Source organism: Tachypleus tridentatus, chromosome 9 (assembly GCF_004210375.1).
Source record: "Tachypleus tridentatus isolate NWPU-2018 chromosome 9, ASM421037v1, whole genome shotgun sequence".
In the NCBI taxonomy this organism is placed as follows: domain Eukaryota; kingdom Metazoa; phylum Arthropoda; class Merostomata; order Xiphosura; family Limulidae; genus Tachypleus; species Tachypleus tridentatus.
The window spans coordinates 120,579,403-120,596,690 of record NC_134833.1 but is presented as its reverse complement, the minus strand read 5'-3'; the positions used below and the strand labels follow the sequence as shown (position 1 = coordinate 120,596,690).

The window sequence follows — 17,288 nt, the reverse complement described above, 5'->3', positions numbered from 1 at the left end:
CATGCTCACCTTTTCAGTCGTAGGGACGTTATAATATGACGGTCAATCCCACTATTCGTTGGTAAAAAAGTAGCCCAAGAGTTGGCGGTGGGTGGTGATGACTAGCTTCCTTCCCTCTAGTTTTACACTGCTAAATTTGGGACGGCTATCACAGATACCCCTCGTGTAGCTTTGCGCGAAATTAAAAAAAATGTAAAGTACAATCATTTTATTAAGAAATAAAAATATAGTAAATATTTATTGCTTGTGAAGTCCTGATTTATCCATAACGAGAAAGCTGAGGCCATTCTATATCATCGAGTAGCAGCTGACACAGTTTACCACCACAAAAGGTAACATTTATCATATTGTAACTTGATATCAGTGTCATTATGAAGTGTTTTACAACCAACTACATTGCATGTTGGCACTACCTCCGCGGAGTAATACGTCATATTGCAAGCTGTAATTACTGATGAAACTATCATGTTGTAAAGTTGAAATACTCCCGAAGTAATGCGATATAACAGGCGTATTGTAAACTGACATCACCACAGTGAAGAAAGGTGACGTAGCCATTGTATAACAATCTGTCGTTGTCGTAACAAAGAATCCGTCACATTATAAGTTGACATATTACAGTGACAGAGTAAAGTCGTATAATCGTCACGTTGTAAGCTAGCTGATATTACATTAATGTAGTAAAGTAATATAATAAGAGATTATTGCAGTGGAGAAAGACTATATGTCCATTATGCTGTATGTTTTCACGAATTGAAGTTGATATTTCATTTGCGATAAAGATGTATTAAGTATCATTGGATATTTGTAAGCAGGTTAAGAAATGTAGTAAGATTGTTCTAACATTCATTTTATAAAAATACCACAATGACACCAGGCGAGGCCTAATGACTAGAGTACCTGGACTTTCAATCCAAAAAAAGTTCATAATTCATAATATACTACCATAAACACGCGCTTCTCACTTTTGAGTTTTAAATACATTGTACGATGACATTAACATCTCATTATTCGATCGAACAAGAGTTGCCCATCATTTGATGGTGGGTCCTTTTAACTAGCTATCTTTTCTGTCGTCTGCGGGTTCTAGTTTAGGTACATTTGTGCGTAGATAGATTTTGTGTAACTTCGAGTGAATATCCTAAAATAATAAATAAATAAACATACCATAACGGTTATTCAGTAAGACTTATAATAGTTTGGCCCTGTTTTTATGTCATGTCCTTTTGAAATTAGGTTATAGTCTTTCCAAACGGTGGTACAAAGACCCGTACAAGTTAGTATGGGTGTAATGAAAATAATAATTGATATAGATAATCTAAGACTGTCAGAGTTAAAAGTGTACAGCCTTCATGATCCTTGGTCATGCTTTTTCTCTTTCCCTCAGCCAGAACTTAGTTATACAGAACATTGAAGCCAGCAAGTCTTGTTAAAGACTCCGACAATCAAGTGTGTCCTATGAATAAATGTCTAGTTTTATTTATTCGTCTTTATGACTGCTTCTTTCACTTTGTTGTCCACATTCAAGTTAATCTCTGCTTTGCCTACCTTAATGTCTGGTGTATATTCTTAACAATTTTATACATCAGAATTTCTAATCTTTTCGAAAATTAGAGCAGAATCTAGAACTTTAGTTCGTTTACTTTAAGAATATTAATATACAGTAGAGGATTATACACGTTTTATTTAAGCAACTAATGTATGTCATTATAGTTATGAGTCATTGAAGATCTAAGTGTTTCTTCTACAAGCGACAGCTTAAGCATATCTTAAGCACTTCTTAAGCACATCTTATGCATTTTTTAAGCATACGCCCTTCATGGCTAATACTCAACTGTCCAACAATGCAGTGTCGCCAAAATAGATTTATCACTAAAATATTATTATATATATTTTTTCAAATGAAATTATTCATACAGCAAAATTGTTGAATGCTTTAAAGCCAAACGGAGTAATAGTTAGAAGGAGGGGGCTTCCTTGTTCTCCACAAGAAAGAGAACTAATATAGCAGAACATTTAGTACAGCAACGGGCCTGAAACCACATCTTATCTCAATCTGGAGCAACGCTTGCATTCCCAGTATGAAAGTTACGGTCACGAAAGAGGACCTTTTGATTCAAGACGTTATTGCAATGAAGTTACGCCTACCTCCTGAAACTATTAACAAGACAAATAACAACAGTTTAAAATGTAACAAAAGTTAACAAGGGAAAAGTTTAGTATCGTTTAGTCACACTTGGAAAGGAACGGCTGTTATCACCAGAAAAACAAAAAGTGTCATGTGGAGTGTTTTAACAAAATGGAAACATATTTAACATTAATTCCAATAAACAAAAGCGTAAAATAAGGTTCCTTTAGAAAAAACAACAACTATTTCTATCATTCAAAAACTTTTCACCACAAGATATTAAAAAAAAAGTTATATTTTTAAACCATTTCAATAAACAAGAACAGAATATATACGTAAAGCACTTTAAATATACGTTATTTAACATTATTTCAGTACACCAAAAAATAACACAAAGTGTCTTTAAAAAAATGTTGGCATCATTCCAGTACAGAAGCAAGAAATTTCATTTTCATTCTAATAGAGAAAACGTTAAAAATAGAATATCTTTGAAAGTAAGTTATCTAACATCATTTCAGTACAATAAAACACGTGATAAAGTACCTTTAAAAATTAGCTGTTTCTTCATTTTCATTTCTATACTCAAGGACACGTTACAACAAAATATCTCAAAGATAACAAAATAACTTTTCAGATTTCTCAAAGAAAACGGTAATGAAGGGCGTAACATTACACGGTTTTGAATAGCGTTTAATACCGTTAACTAATTGCATGTCAGAGATTACCTAACGTTAAACAAGTATAACAGATGATACAGAGAAAAATATTAAATACAAAATAAGGCTTGGAAGTGACAGTTATAATATATAATATGATTCATTAAATTGATGTGACACGTGACCTCATTTACTGGAAGGACTTATCGTTACATCTCAATATTTACTTTCATTAACTCTACTTGACCTGACGTACGTTTTATTAGATTAGAAGGATGATTAACATTTTATCGTCTGTTGCTATGGAAACAACATACGTCATATGGCTATCCTTTCTACCATTTAAAAATCTTGCGCCCAGCCAATCTAATTAGACGCTGCCTTCTATTTGTGTCCAAATCTGTGGATGTTTGTTGGAAGCGTCTCTAAACCAAACCTAGAAGTCAACAGTTGAGGAACTGACCCAATTAATCTCAGCATATCACTTTCATGTGACCTTGAACAATATTAGCCAATACTAAAGGTCAACAGTTTTCTTGGTTTCCTATGAAAGACCATTTCTGAGACGAGATATTATAACCATCACGTTACTTAGTACTTAGGGTACAAAACAAACAGAATAAAACAGTTTTACTTTCAAGTACAACAAAGATTCTTAACTTTCCGTATACCACATATCGCATAAAATTAGAAATACATAGTTTTACTATTTCAAACAATTGCTTAACATTTTGTCGTAGTTATGTTGTTAATCTCCAACAGAATGCATTTCATTTATATACGCATTGTTTCATGCTTTTCAGTTCGTATTTAATACCTATATTTTATCTGCGTTTCCTTTCCAACTTGTCTTTATTCTGTATCTATGAAATTATCCTTTTTTTACATCTTATCTTTAAGTTGTAGCTACGAGTTTCATTTTCCAGTTTATCTTTATTTTGTGACATTACTCTTTTATCCAACTTTGCCCTCACAGTGGCTCAGCGGTATGTCTGTGGACTTACAACGCTAAAAACCGGGTTTCGATACCCGTGGTGGGCAGAGCACAGATAGCCCTTGTGTAGCTTTGTGTTTAATTCAAAACAATAACAGTTATCAAACTTGTCTTTATTTTGTATCCTTATAACAATCCCTTCCTTTTTTCAACTTGTTTTAATTTCGTGTTTCTGCACCACTTTCTTTTTTGACATCTTTATATGTCCCATTTCCCGGTACAGCGATAAGTCTATCGATTTACAACGCTAAAATCAAGGGTTTGATTCTCCGATGTGGTTTTGCTATAAGAGAACATAAACATCTTTATATTCATAATATTCTCTTCTTTTTCTAACTTGTTTTTATTTCACGTCTATAACATTGCCTTCCTATTTCGAGTCGCTTTTATTTTGTCTATAACATTTCCTTCCTATTTCGAGTCGTTTTTATTTTATATCTATAACATTTCCTTCCTATTTCGAGTCGTTTTTATTTTATATCTATAATATTTCCTTCCTATTTTAAGTTCCTTTTATTACACTATATAACAAACTATATATAAAGTTTGTTCCTGAATAGTATGTGTTATTTCTTCATTACTTATGTTGAAAAAGTACAGAAAAAATTACCATTATTCCCTTCAAACTTGGCTTTTGTGACATGGATAATGAAATTAAGAAATTAACCTATTTTCTATATAAAAACGGGCAAATTTGCACATTTTCATTTACATAAGGTCTGAATAAAACAAGATGTGAATCAAGATTTACATGTATTTACACTAAAGTTATACAGAAATGAACAAAAATATTTAGAAGTGAGTAGTTTCTCGAGGTTTGCGACTGTAATGTAAATCACTTTCACGTATCAGCTTCCAAATATAATCTTCCATCGTATTTTTGTTATACGCTCCCAGGTCACAAAAGAGAAGTCTGAAGAGAAAAATATATATGCCTGGCATGACCAGGTGGGTTAAGGCATGCGACTCGTAATCTGAGGGTCGCGGGTTTGCAACCCCTTCGCACCAAATATGCTCGCCTTTTCAGCAGTGGGAGCGTTATAATGTTACGGTCAATCCCACTATTCGTTGATAAAAGAGTAGCCCAAGTAATCTTACACTGCTAAATTAGGGACGGCTAGTGCAGATAGCCCTCGAGTAGCTTTGCGCGAAATTCAAAAACAAACAAACTGTAATGTTGCAAGAATACTAGCACAGCGCCAACCCAATATGCTACACAAACAAAAGCATTTTCAACACGTTTAATTGACCTTGTTTGTGACTTTACGTGTCTGATATAAATTCAATCTGAAAAAAAGGAAAACTATACCGTTTAGTTTGTTTTGAAATTTGCGCAAAGCTATCTGCGCTAGCCGTCCCTAATTAAGACTAGAGGGAAGGCAACTAGTCATCACCACCCACCGCCAACTCTTAAGCTAGTCTTTTACCAACGAATAGGGGAATTGACCGTATAATTATAACGCCCTTACGGCTAAAAGGGCGAGCATGTTTGGTGTGACAGGGCTTCGAACCCTCGACCCTCAGATTACGAGTCGAGTGCTTTAACCACCTGACCATGCCGGGCCAAACTTTATCAGAAATAATTTCTTTTACGCCTCATAATATTATCATTTCACCTTAGTTCTCTAATCACAGGTTACTGATTACAAGAGATTAATGGGATGGTATGATCACAATGACAAATATACACATCTTTGTTGGACACTAATGGTAAGTTACTTACTTTAGGCCTACATTTTCAGTTACCAAAGCGAAAGCTGATATCAGTTTTTATCATGAAGTTTGTTAAATATTTCACTAGTTACCAAAGCCAAAGTTGATATCAGTTTTTATCATGAAGTTTGTTAAATATTTCACTAGTTACCAAAGCCAAAGTTGATATCAGTTTTTATCATGAAGTTTGTTAAATATTTCACTAGTTACCAAAGCCAAAGTTGATATCAGTTTTTATCATAAAGTTTGTTAAATATTTCACTAGTTACCAAAGCCAAAGTTGATATCAGTTTTTATCATAAAGTTTGTTAAATATTTCACTTGTAACCAAAGCCAAAGTTGATATCAGTTTTTATCATTTAGTTTGTTAAATATTTCACTTGTAACCAAAGCCAAAGTTGATATCAGTTTTTATCATGAAGTTTGTTAAATATTTCACTAGTTACCAAAGCCAAAGTTGATATCAGTTTTTATCATGAAGTTTGTTAAATATTTCACTAGTTACCAAAGCCAAAGTTGATATCAGTTTTTATCATGAAGTTTGTTAAATATTTCACTAGTTACCAAAGCCAAAGTTGATATCAGTTTTTATCATGAAGTTTGTTAAATATTTCACTAGTTACCAAAGCCAAAGTTGATATCAGTTTTTATCATGAAGTTTGTTAAATATTTCACTAGTTACCAAAGCCAAAGTTGATATCAGTTTTTATCATGAAGTTTGTTAAATATTTCACCAGTTACCAAAGCCAAAGTTGATATCAGTTTTTATCATGAAGTTTGTTAAATATTTCACCAGTTACCAAAGCCAAAGTTGATATCAGTTTTTATCATGAAGTTTGTTAAATATTTCAGTTACCAAAGCCAAAGTTGATATCAGTTTTTATCATGAAGTTTGTTAAATATTTCACTAGTTACCAAAGCCAAAGTTGATATCAGTTTTTATCATGAAGTTTGTTAAATATTTCACTAGTTACCAAAGCCAAAGTTGATATCAGTTTTTATCATGAAGTTTGTTAAATATTTCACTAGTTACCAAAGCCAAAGTTGATATCAGTTTTTATCATGAAGTTTGTTAAATATTTCACTAGTTACCAAAGCCAAAGTTGATATCAGTTTTTATCATGAAGTTTGTTAAATATTTCACTAGTTACCAAAGCCAAAGTTGATATCAGTTTTTATCATGAAGTTTGTTAAATATTTCACTAGTTACCAAAGCCAAAGTTGATATCAGTTTTTATCATGAAGTTTGTTAAATATTTCACTAGTTACCAAAGCCAAAGTTGATATCAGTTTTTATCATGAAGTTTGTTAAATATTTCACTAGTTACCAAAGCCAAAGTTGATATCAGTTTTTATCATGAAGTTTGTTAAATATTTCACTAGTTACTAAAGCCAAAGTTGATATCAGTTTTTATCATGAAATTTATTACCTGTTTCATTAGTTACCAGTTTTACACTAGTAATTTTAGCGAAGAAAACGTTGACTTAAAAAAAAAACTTCCCAAAAGGTAGTAAGGTATTGTTATTCATGACGTTTCGGTCACTTGCACCTGACATTAAAAGGTGTAACCGAAAGGTTTTCAATAAGAATCGTAATAGCTAAACAAAATCATCGTTAAATAATTCTGTCAACGACCTTTTAAATAACCCACATGGCATGGAGGCGCATGAACAGGAAGTAAGATGGTCGAGAATGAAGAAACACTTGCCGATCAAACCAGAACACTTACCAATCAGATAGGAACATCCATCTAATCGCAGAACGCAGCGGCGCGCTTGCTCACCCCTACGTCCTCCATTTGCCATTATTGGAACACTGTTAGATTTCTGAAGCAAATCTTTGACAGGTTTAGGTGAACTCATTTCCTGACCACGTTCGACGAGTCACTTGTGGCTAACAGGACTAGTCTGTATATCTGATGGGTCAAGACTCCGCCTTTGAATACAGTTCTGAAGAAATTAAACAGCTACAACTGGTTCTCAGCTGTGGACATGTTTTAAAACAAATTGCTGGTGCGCACTCGTCTTGCAGAGTGAGATCGAACTATTAAGTTCGGCAAGACACTTTACGACTGTCCTTAACATTGTAGCATTATTCACCAGATCTGGTAGTCGATGAACGATGCCATTTTCCACAAAGCATGCCAGTATCATTTCATCGTGACGTCAAGACAGCTAACTTTTAAACCATGTGCAACTATCCTTCTCTAGAGCTCGAAACAGATGAAACAAGAAACTTGTTTTGGAAAGTAAACGTTCTTTAGTGTCTAACTAAAATTTACTGGTGTTCTCGGTGTGTTTCCAGTCTTTCCATTAAGACATTGCCGTGAACCTTCTCCTTTAGAATTCGTTAATTAAATACAAGAAAAAAATATGTATTAGTTGTCTTCAATTACTCTCTGGAACTTAAAGTTTGTTTGTACACTGAGCCACTGGTTCCTTATCATTAATTTAACAGATCAGCGAATGACACTAAAAATGCACATTTATTGAACCACTTCTGCTTATCGTCAAAGTGAAATAGTTATTAGGTCTTTTTTCTGCCCTATGTTTATGTTTTGGACTCAAGCTGGAGTTGTTCTTGTTTTCCAGTTAACTTCAAGGATTGTTCCTGATGCAAGTTTCAGAACAAATAAAACCGTTTGTAAAAACTGTAAACAGGAAACATTTTCTTTTACCTTAACATAGATTTTCAGTAAAGATTCAATTCACTGTATATTTTGAAAAGCTAAAAACAACCACAAACAAACGAACGACGATCATTAAGTTCTAATTACGTTCTACGCTACTAACATACTATAGAGAAATACAATGCGTAGGTTATATTCACCTCCAGGTTACATAAGCCTAAATGAAACGTATTACATTCAATACTGAAACAAATTGCGATACTTGTCTTGGTCTCTCCTACCTTACAATTACTTGCTGAAATATCTAACCTTATGCTAACGCCGGACTGTCACCAGTCTAGGTTGCTCACCTTCAAGAACTGGTACGCTCCTGGAAGACAGACAAGTGGAATACGTTTATGTGATTCTGGCTCGTTTGTCGTCACGCGCTTATACCATTCACGTGAAGGGACCACCGCACCAGAACTCTGATGCTGCTACACAAGGGAAGAGGAGGAAAAAAAAACATAACACTCGCAGCACGATAAGGGACGAAAACAACTAGGCTTACTTGAATTTCATAACAAATGTCGAGTGACAATTTGAGCCCCTCGTTTTAAATTAATTTGTAGAAAGTGTTCGTAAAGCACCGTTCAGCAATAGTATGGACGTTCCAAACATTTGAAGTTTTGATTAATGGTTTACTATGAACAAAATTTTAAAACTAAAAACGTTATGAGCGCAAAACAAAAACTTGTCTGTTTTAAAATTAATTCCAAGTTGCTGGTTAATTAGAATGAAACACTAAAAAGTAAACTTATATTTAACAATAAGTACTGCATATCTAAACCTGATACTAGTAAGTAGCTGTACCATAAACATTTAGTATGTAACATTCGTGGAATTAAATCGGGTGCTCAGCTGAATGAACATGTTAATTTGTCAGTTTCCCTTTCGTTATTAGCGCCACCACCTGTTATGTACTGACATGATGGTTGACGTGTACACAGTTACAAAATGACGTCATAGGGGCACCGGGTTTGAATAATGTATCGAATTCACTTCTTTAGTCTTCTCAAGTGAAGTATACTTGAAAAACTTCCAGTTAACTGAACGTCTCAGATCAGCTGTCAACTGTCGAATTTGTAAGATGATATTTGCATTTGAAAAACTTGCGGTTAACTGAACGTCTCAGATCAGCTGTCAACTGCTGAATTCGTAAGATGACATCTGCATTTGAAAAGTTTGCGGTTAAGTGAACGTCTCAAATCAGCTGGCAACTGTTGAATTCGTAAGATGACATTTGCATTTGAAAAGTTTGCGGTTAAGTGAACGTCTCAGATCAGCCGTCAACTGTTGAATTCGTAAGATGACATCTATATTTTACTGAATTGCCTTACGAAACTTACAGAACAAATGAAGAAATGTGTTGTACTTGAGAGACCGATGTTTGGAAAGTGATATCTAGTTATCTACCTACATCCCTTTGTAGTTTTCTTTCCAATGATTCTCAGTACAATAATAAAATATCAGTCGATATTCTTAATGAAAGTAACTGATTTTCACACAAAACAGTATTCTATTAATTTAGTTTCTAATTTGTTTACAAGTAAACAGAAGTTGTTTCTATTGAAACTTCTACAAAAGTTATTAGAGTGCACCACATATAAAACAATGCGTTCGGTATTCGTTTCAAGCTTTAAAAGTGTGTTCAGAGATGAAACTGTGATATGCGGTGATCAGCTGCGCTGTTTAACAAACAATATGAGCAACTTTTCTTTTATGGCATTTATTCTTGACAAAACTTAAGAGCGATCCTAAGCTACAAAGTTAAATATCCTCAATCTTTTTCTCTTCCCATAAAAGAAGGCAAAAATATGAGCACCAACTAATTATATACCAAGAAAATCAATATTCCCCCTCTTTTCGATAGCTACTACCATTTTTTAAATAAGTAACTGTGAAGGTATCGATGCTGAAATTTGACAGAAACCAGACCTGTCACTGAAGATAAAATCTAAAAGACTGAACCTCATTTTTTTTGGTTCTTCTGTCACATGGCTTTGTACATATCGTCTGGCTGCTCCCCTTGATCTTGGAAGTTTACCGCCTGTTTTTTCTATTGAGCTCGTCAGTGTTCTTACGTGTAATATTATAGAAGTATTACCGCCACTCTTATCTTGCTTTAACTGAAATTTCTTTTCTATGTTTTTTTTTCTCTCTGCCCTATTTTTAGCTCTCGTCTTATCAGCCAGTCTTTCTTGTGTACCTTGATAATGATTCTTCGTTGTTTTTCTACATAACCTATTCATTCATCATTCGTCTCTCGATGAATAAAATCAAACTTCATTTCATACTTTTCGGGGATTTTTACGAATAAAAAAATATATGTTTGTAAGTGCGCATTATTTTCAACTATTTTTCAAAACAATGAACATTTTAAGCGTGCACATTTCTTCCAAAATTTTGCACAAATAGGTTTTTTTTTTTTTTTTAGAAATAGAATGTATAAAAGAGACAATTAACTTTAGCCAGGTGGTTAAGGCGTTTGAATCATAATCTGAGGGTCGTGAGTTCGAATCCCTGTCGCACCAAACATGCTCGTCCGTCAGTCGTGGGGACGTTATGTGTAACGGTCAATCCCACTATTCGTTGGTGAAAGATTAGCTCAAGAGTTGGCGGTGGGTAGTGATGACTAGTTGCCTTCCCTCCAGCCTTACACTGCTAAATTTGGAATGGCTACCACAGATAGCCCTCGGGTAGCTTTGCGCGAAATTAAAAAACAAACAAACAACACTTTTGTATAAATTATACAAACACGTGTTTCTTTGCACGTTTCACTGCTCATCAGTTTACAAGAATTCACAAAACACCAGTGATGTTCAGAAAGAAATTTAGAAACGGACGAATTTGTAATTTGAGATAATGTGGACTTTAACTTATTCAAAGGGGTTTCAGACTAAAAAAACCAAGAGACCTTCGTGATTCATTTCTATTTACTAAAAGAGAATTATCACCTGTAACACAAATATTGACACCAGATTTGATATTCCTAAGACTTACATTTCTTTTCTTTAGCATATATCTCATTCTTTCTTGCTCCAAGGATAAGCAAATATACGAACAAGGGATATGTTTTATTAAATTTCTCTCAAAAGATGTGTTTAAGATACACATATAATTTGTGAATTGAAGTTGTCGAGAGGGAAAACTATATTATTGTAACTGTTATCTACAAACATAAATACAACTGTAACGTCTTTCTTAGAAATTCCCTCTCAGTGACATACCCATATGATGGGCAGAACGCAGATAACCCATTGTGTAGTCTAACTTCAAACAAACAGTTCTTTGTAATGTCAAAGTGTTTTGTTTTTTTAGTTGAGGAATGGCCGCATTTTACATAATTTAATAGATGTTAGAAAGAGTGAAATTATTGTGTTAACCAAACATTGTTTCGTAAGACCAATAGTAATAAATACTGGCACTTATGATCAGTTTTTCAGACTTCTTGGCAGCCTTTCTTCAAAACACGCGACCAGAGAGTTTGTAGTTATAAATAACTTTGGATAGGAAATATATAGTTAACATTTCTTTCTTATAATGCCCTTTATTTAGAACTGTAAATACACAGATTTCTGGCGAGTGCGAGTTTGAACGTCTAGAGAGAGCGCTAAAATAAATATTTTCAATAAAGTGTGGCCTGACTCGAAGTTGAACGAGAAACTCTGTTTCTGTTCCAACATTTCTTTATAAGATTCTTCAGATTTTAAGTTTTAAAACTCCCCACATAATAATAAAGAATCATGTTAATAAGTATACCGTGAGCTTCTTACACCAACATTTATCTGTGTATTAACCAACATTTCTTGCAATAAACTACTTATCTGGGTTCACACCAACATTCCTTGCAAAAAACTATTTATCTGTGTATTAACCAACATTTCTTGCAAGAAACTACTTATCTGGGTTCACACCAACATTCCTTGCAAAAAACTATTTACCTGTGTATTAACCAACAATCCTTGCAAGAAACTGCTTATCTGTGTTCTGATTTATCGGCGGAAGTCAGTGTATACCATAAATTGTCATTTTCAGGGTTATTTGCTCATATTAACGGACGATTTTCCTCTTTAATGTTAGATGTTTTTATCACTGTGAATACAGGAGACTTTAAATATTTATACTTTGTTACATAAAATAAAACGAACAAAAAACTTCTTGAAATTAAATGGGTCTTTAACAATAGTTTCATTTAGTCTAATGTCCAGAAATTCTAAATAAATGTAACCACCCCTAAAATTTCATAATTTGATATTCCTAAAAAAAGTACCATTTTATGTAGTATTACAATGAGATCAAACTACCTGATCTACTAGTAGGGTTACTTACGGATCCAAACTGGACGTGTATTTAATATGGACTTTAGTATGTGAAATGTATTTAGAATTAATTTAGGATTAAATCCGCTCCTGTTTCTCCGTATCTGTACTCCAAAACCTTTCGAAATTTCTTAACGTTAAAACATGTTCTTTAAGTAAACAAAATTAAGTATTGAAATATTTATAACACAAACAATTAAAATTTTAGTAGTACTGTAGTATCTTTAACCTAAAATGCATCTCATATGACATGTAAGGTCCTCCAATGGAACAGCGTTTAGTCTTCCGATCTACAATGCTAAAATCAAGGGTTCGATTCCTTTTGGTGGACACAGCAGATAGCTAGATGTGACTTTGATATAAGAAAACACAGACACACACGACATACAAGTCGAAAGTCTAGGTCAGGAACTTTCAAGACACAGGCATAGAACAAATATAGAACTACTGACGATTCAACATCTTGCAGACAGTTTCATCCAAATAATAAAGTTAAGTGTCACATTTATAATACACACATACACGCACTCATAGCTGAAAATGCAGAGCATATTAAATTATTTTCGATACTCGAACCTTAGACCTACTCATCCGCGACCAAGCATGCTAATTACTGCATCATTCTATCTCCTAATTATTGTGGAGCGATTTCATTGACTCGCTGTTATTTGGTAGAGCTAGTCATAATATAAAAATAAAGTACAATATATGGAGGAATGCTCTCAGTGTAAAGTTGTTGTCGTTGTTTTGAATTAAGCACAAAGCTACATAATGAGCTATCTGTGCTCTGCCCACCACGGGTATCGAAACCCGGTTTTTAGCGTTTTAAGTCCGCAGACATACCGCTGAGCCACAGGGAGTCCTAGGTGTAAATTAAGTGCGCTTTAGATAATATGGCAATTAGGGGATCCTATTGTTTGAATTTACCCGAAGAAGTATTAAATATTTAAAACCTAATACATAGATGCCACCATAGAAAAGTAAACTACTTATAGTGTCTTCTTCATATTGTAAAACGTTTCGTAGAAATAGAGCAAAAGAAGAAGGATAGAACTTTGACACCTATTCATTTTATGAAAAACAAACATTTTTCAAGGAATGGTGCCTTTACTGTGAAAACATTACAAAATATCGTAACGCACAGCCCAATGTTTAGGAATAACAAGGTACCTATTGACCAGTCTTCGCCGTCCTATTCATTGAACTAAAATAAAACTATTAAATAAGAAAATTATAAAAAAAAATCCACAAAGTCAACTCTTACCATTAATATAGTTATAAAGCTTTCTCTTAAACTCACTGAATTTTACTGTCAAATGTTATATTTCTGTTACGTGTGATAAGAGATGATGTGTCAATAAAAGAAAACATTTCCAGAGATCTTAACCTATCCTCCCACAATAAACTTTCCACCCTAGGCACTATTTTGACAACTATCTTCTGAACTCTTTCCAACAACTCAAGGTCTTTTCTAAGATAAGGAGTCCAAGACTGGGTACAATACACCAAATGTGGCCTAACCAGTGACATGCGCGATGAAATTATAACCTCTTAAGACTTTTATTGAATATTTATGAAGGTACAATCTAAAATGCTATTTGTCTTATCACAACTACACTGCTTGGCTTAAGAGACTGATCAACCACTACTCCACGATACCTTTCTTCCATAACACTGTTAACGTTATTTCCATCCAAATTATACTTATAATTTAAATTATGATAGTTTTCATGCAACGTTTTGTATGTACTATAACATGTCAATAAAAATCAAACAAAATCAATGATCTAAATCTTTTGGTGAAGCCTTAGCATCTTCTTCACAATTATTCACATCCAAGACCTTGATGTAATCAACAAATTTAAGTAATTTATCGGCCATTTCTTTATCTTTGGAATTGGTGATAATTACAACAGAAAAAAGATCCTAACATCCAATCCTGAGTATCCCATATGTAACACTAAGACACTTTGACTGAACTCCATTTATAGCAAGCAACTCTATTCTTTCTTTCATCCAGTTACTTTGTTATGTAATTAGCTAACTTAGCCCCTATACGCACGTGGATAATTAATAAATGCAATTTGAAACGTGCAACTGTCTCGGTTTTCCTTAGTCGTTTGTAATCCAACATTTAACCTGCGAAGATTTTCTCCTTAAAATATCGCTTTTAAATGTTGCTATGGTAACTGCATTATTTGACAAAAGTAGTTATGGTGCAACAGAGCACCTTAATGATGCAAGTACATATATTTCTAACATCTTTCGTTGTTTTTAAATTATGAGACTTTATGCTGGAACGTCAACATATGTACAAGAAAGAAACAAATAATTCTAATCTATGTGCGTGAAATGACATTTAAAAATGTTCTTACTTGATTAGATTAAAGTTGATGATGTTTTTGTTTTTCAAACTGTAGCGGAAACTTTCTTACAGCGATGTTAATACGACTGTTCTGGTCAAACTACTATACTACAGTATCTCGTCTTTTTAACTAGATAATATTCTACATGAAAACAACAAACAAAATACTTAATATATTTCAAATATGTTACATCTTTCTTTCATTGTAAAGTTTCAGAAATGGTTCTTTTGTAATATTTTATGTGTAATGTATAGGCTTGTGCATTTTCGTGCCATTGTTAGATTTTGATATTAAATATTTAATTTTTGAATAGGAAATATCCTTCAGGGGCAAATCGATCAAGTCAGTTTTTTTCCAAAACATATATTTAAACCGAAAAGAGAACATTTGATGCCACGTGGAATTTTGCATTGAACGTCTTACAGTAAATGGCTACTCATTTATGGGAAACGAAAAGTAAAAAGCTCACGTTATGAAGAATCTTTCACCAAACGTCTTATATGATGTATATCGTGTATTATGATTATTCTACTAAATCAAAAAATGATTACACGTGAATATTTTTTACTGAATACCTTTTAATAATTTTTGATTGTTCGTTTCGAATATCTCGTAAAGCTACACAACAAGCTAGCTATCTGTGCTCTGCCCACCACTGGTATCGGAACTCAGTTTTTAGTGTTGTAAGTCCGCAGAAATACAGCTGAACCACTTGGGGTTTTTAAACTAGACCCGAATTTGTAAGGATATCAAATATCCTTATAATAAATGGAAACTATGCTAAATGTTTAAATAAATGAAACAGTTTGTAATAAAACAGTTTTTAAACAAAGGAAACAGTTTGCTTATTTTGAATTTCGAGCAAAGCTACACGAGGGCTATCTACGCTAGCCATCCCTAATAGTGTAAGACTAGAGGGAAGGCAGCTAGTCATCATCACCCATCGCCAATTCTTGGGCTATTCTTTTGCCAACGAATAGAGGAATTGACCGTAACGCTCCCACTCCTGAAAGGACGAGCATGTTTGGTGTGACGGGGATTCGAACCACCCACTATCAGATTACGAGTTGAGCGCCTTATCCACCTGCCCATGCCGGACCAGGAAACCGTTTGTAATCAAACAATATTTAAACAAATGAATCAGTTTGTAATAAAACATCTGAAAGGCACAGATTTCAGTAACATTCGATAAGCTATGAAAGCAGAATCAGCCAAAAAGAACATTTAAATTTGTTTGTAGTTAAGCACAAAGATACACAATGGGTATCGAAACCCAGTTTAAAGCATTGTAAGTCCGCAGACATACCGCTGTGCTACTGAGTGAGGTGGAAGTGGGGGGGCTTTTAACTAGATTCGAATTTATAAGAGCGTCAACTACTTTTATAATAAGCGGGAAACTGTGTAAAATAATTTGAATGAATGATATTATAATAAATCATCTTATAGACACAAATTTCAGTAACATTCGGTAAGTTATGAAAATAAAGTCAGCCACTAAGAAAATCTGGAGGGGAGTTAAGCACAAAGATACACAATGGCCTGTAAGTAATGTGCACAACATAGGCTTTGAAAACCTGTTTCTAACGTTATAAACAATAATAATTACCGCTGTGTCAGTAGGGAACAGAAACTGTAGTTAAGGATACAGTAATGCGTCTATTAGAACTATGGACAGACTATACATATTTTATAAAAACAAATTGTTTTTAGATATGATGTGACGTATCCTTGTATGCACGTCGAAAACAAAAAGGCAATGAGATGCGTACGAATATGTTTTATAAGTGGTATATAAGTGAAAACAACATAGAGAATAATTCTTTTTCAGTCCAACATGTTCAACGTATTTTGGAGAAGTCAGTGGATCACAGATTCTGGAACTCGTATTTAGATGATATATAAAAACAACAATGTTCTATTGGATAGAAATCAAAGAGTGAGAAAGTATCAAGTTTTAGGTTTTACATCATTAAATGAGTAACGTGCGTGCGTGCGTAGGAAACGCTTTACTTTTAAATTCATTAATAAACTACGAAAAATAAAAGAGTGTTGAAGTACGAACGTTGTCACCATATACGTAGAGAGTGCATGAGAGGGTGTAGATAGTACAATGTTTTGTGGAGAGAAAGGTATTTGGGGAACTGATCTGTCATACCTCACAGTCACATCTCAGAGAGAATTACTTTCTTGTTAAGGTTTTGTTTGTAAATTTTTTCATTTGTTAATAGACTCTAAGAGTACCGGTATCGCCACACTCTTAGAGTCCCGGTATCGTCAACATCACTGAGTATTAATTGTTACCCCTGATAACCATGTTTCAAAAGCTGATAGATTTAATGTTTTTTTACTAGGTAAATAGATCAGTTTATTATTTTTGACTAGACCATTGGGTTCAAACTGTCTCTTCTTGTACTAGTGGTGTTTGGCGGGTTTTGCGTGT

General features: G+C 33.7%; 1 protein-coding gene across 7 annotated transcripts in view; it reads right to left on the bottom strand.

Annotated features, from left to right (window-relative positions):
• LOC143226205 (dual specificity calcium/calmodulin-dependent 3',5'-cyclic nucleotide phosphodiesterase 1-like) overlaps positions 1–17,288 on the bottom strand; it is a 219,110-nt gene that overhangs the window by 50,740 nt on the left and 151,082 nt on the right. The window contains exon 1 of one of the 7 annotated variants that reach the window (XM_076456881.1): positions 7,222–8,479. The exons of the other annotated variants lie outside the window; for them this stretch is intronic. Coding sequence (XP_076312996.1) covers positions 7,222–7,354 — 133 coding nt within the window. The 5' untranslated portion in view covers positions 7,355–8,479. Of the gene's footprint in view, positions 1–7,221; positions 8,480–17,288 lie in introns of those variants that run through there. 7 annotated transcript variants of the gene reach the window in all.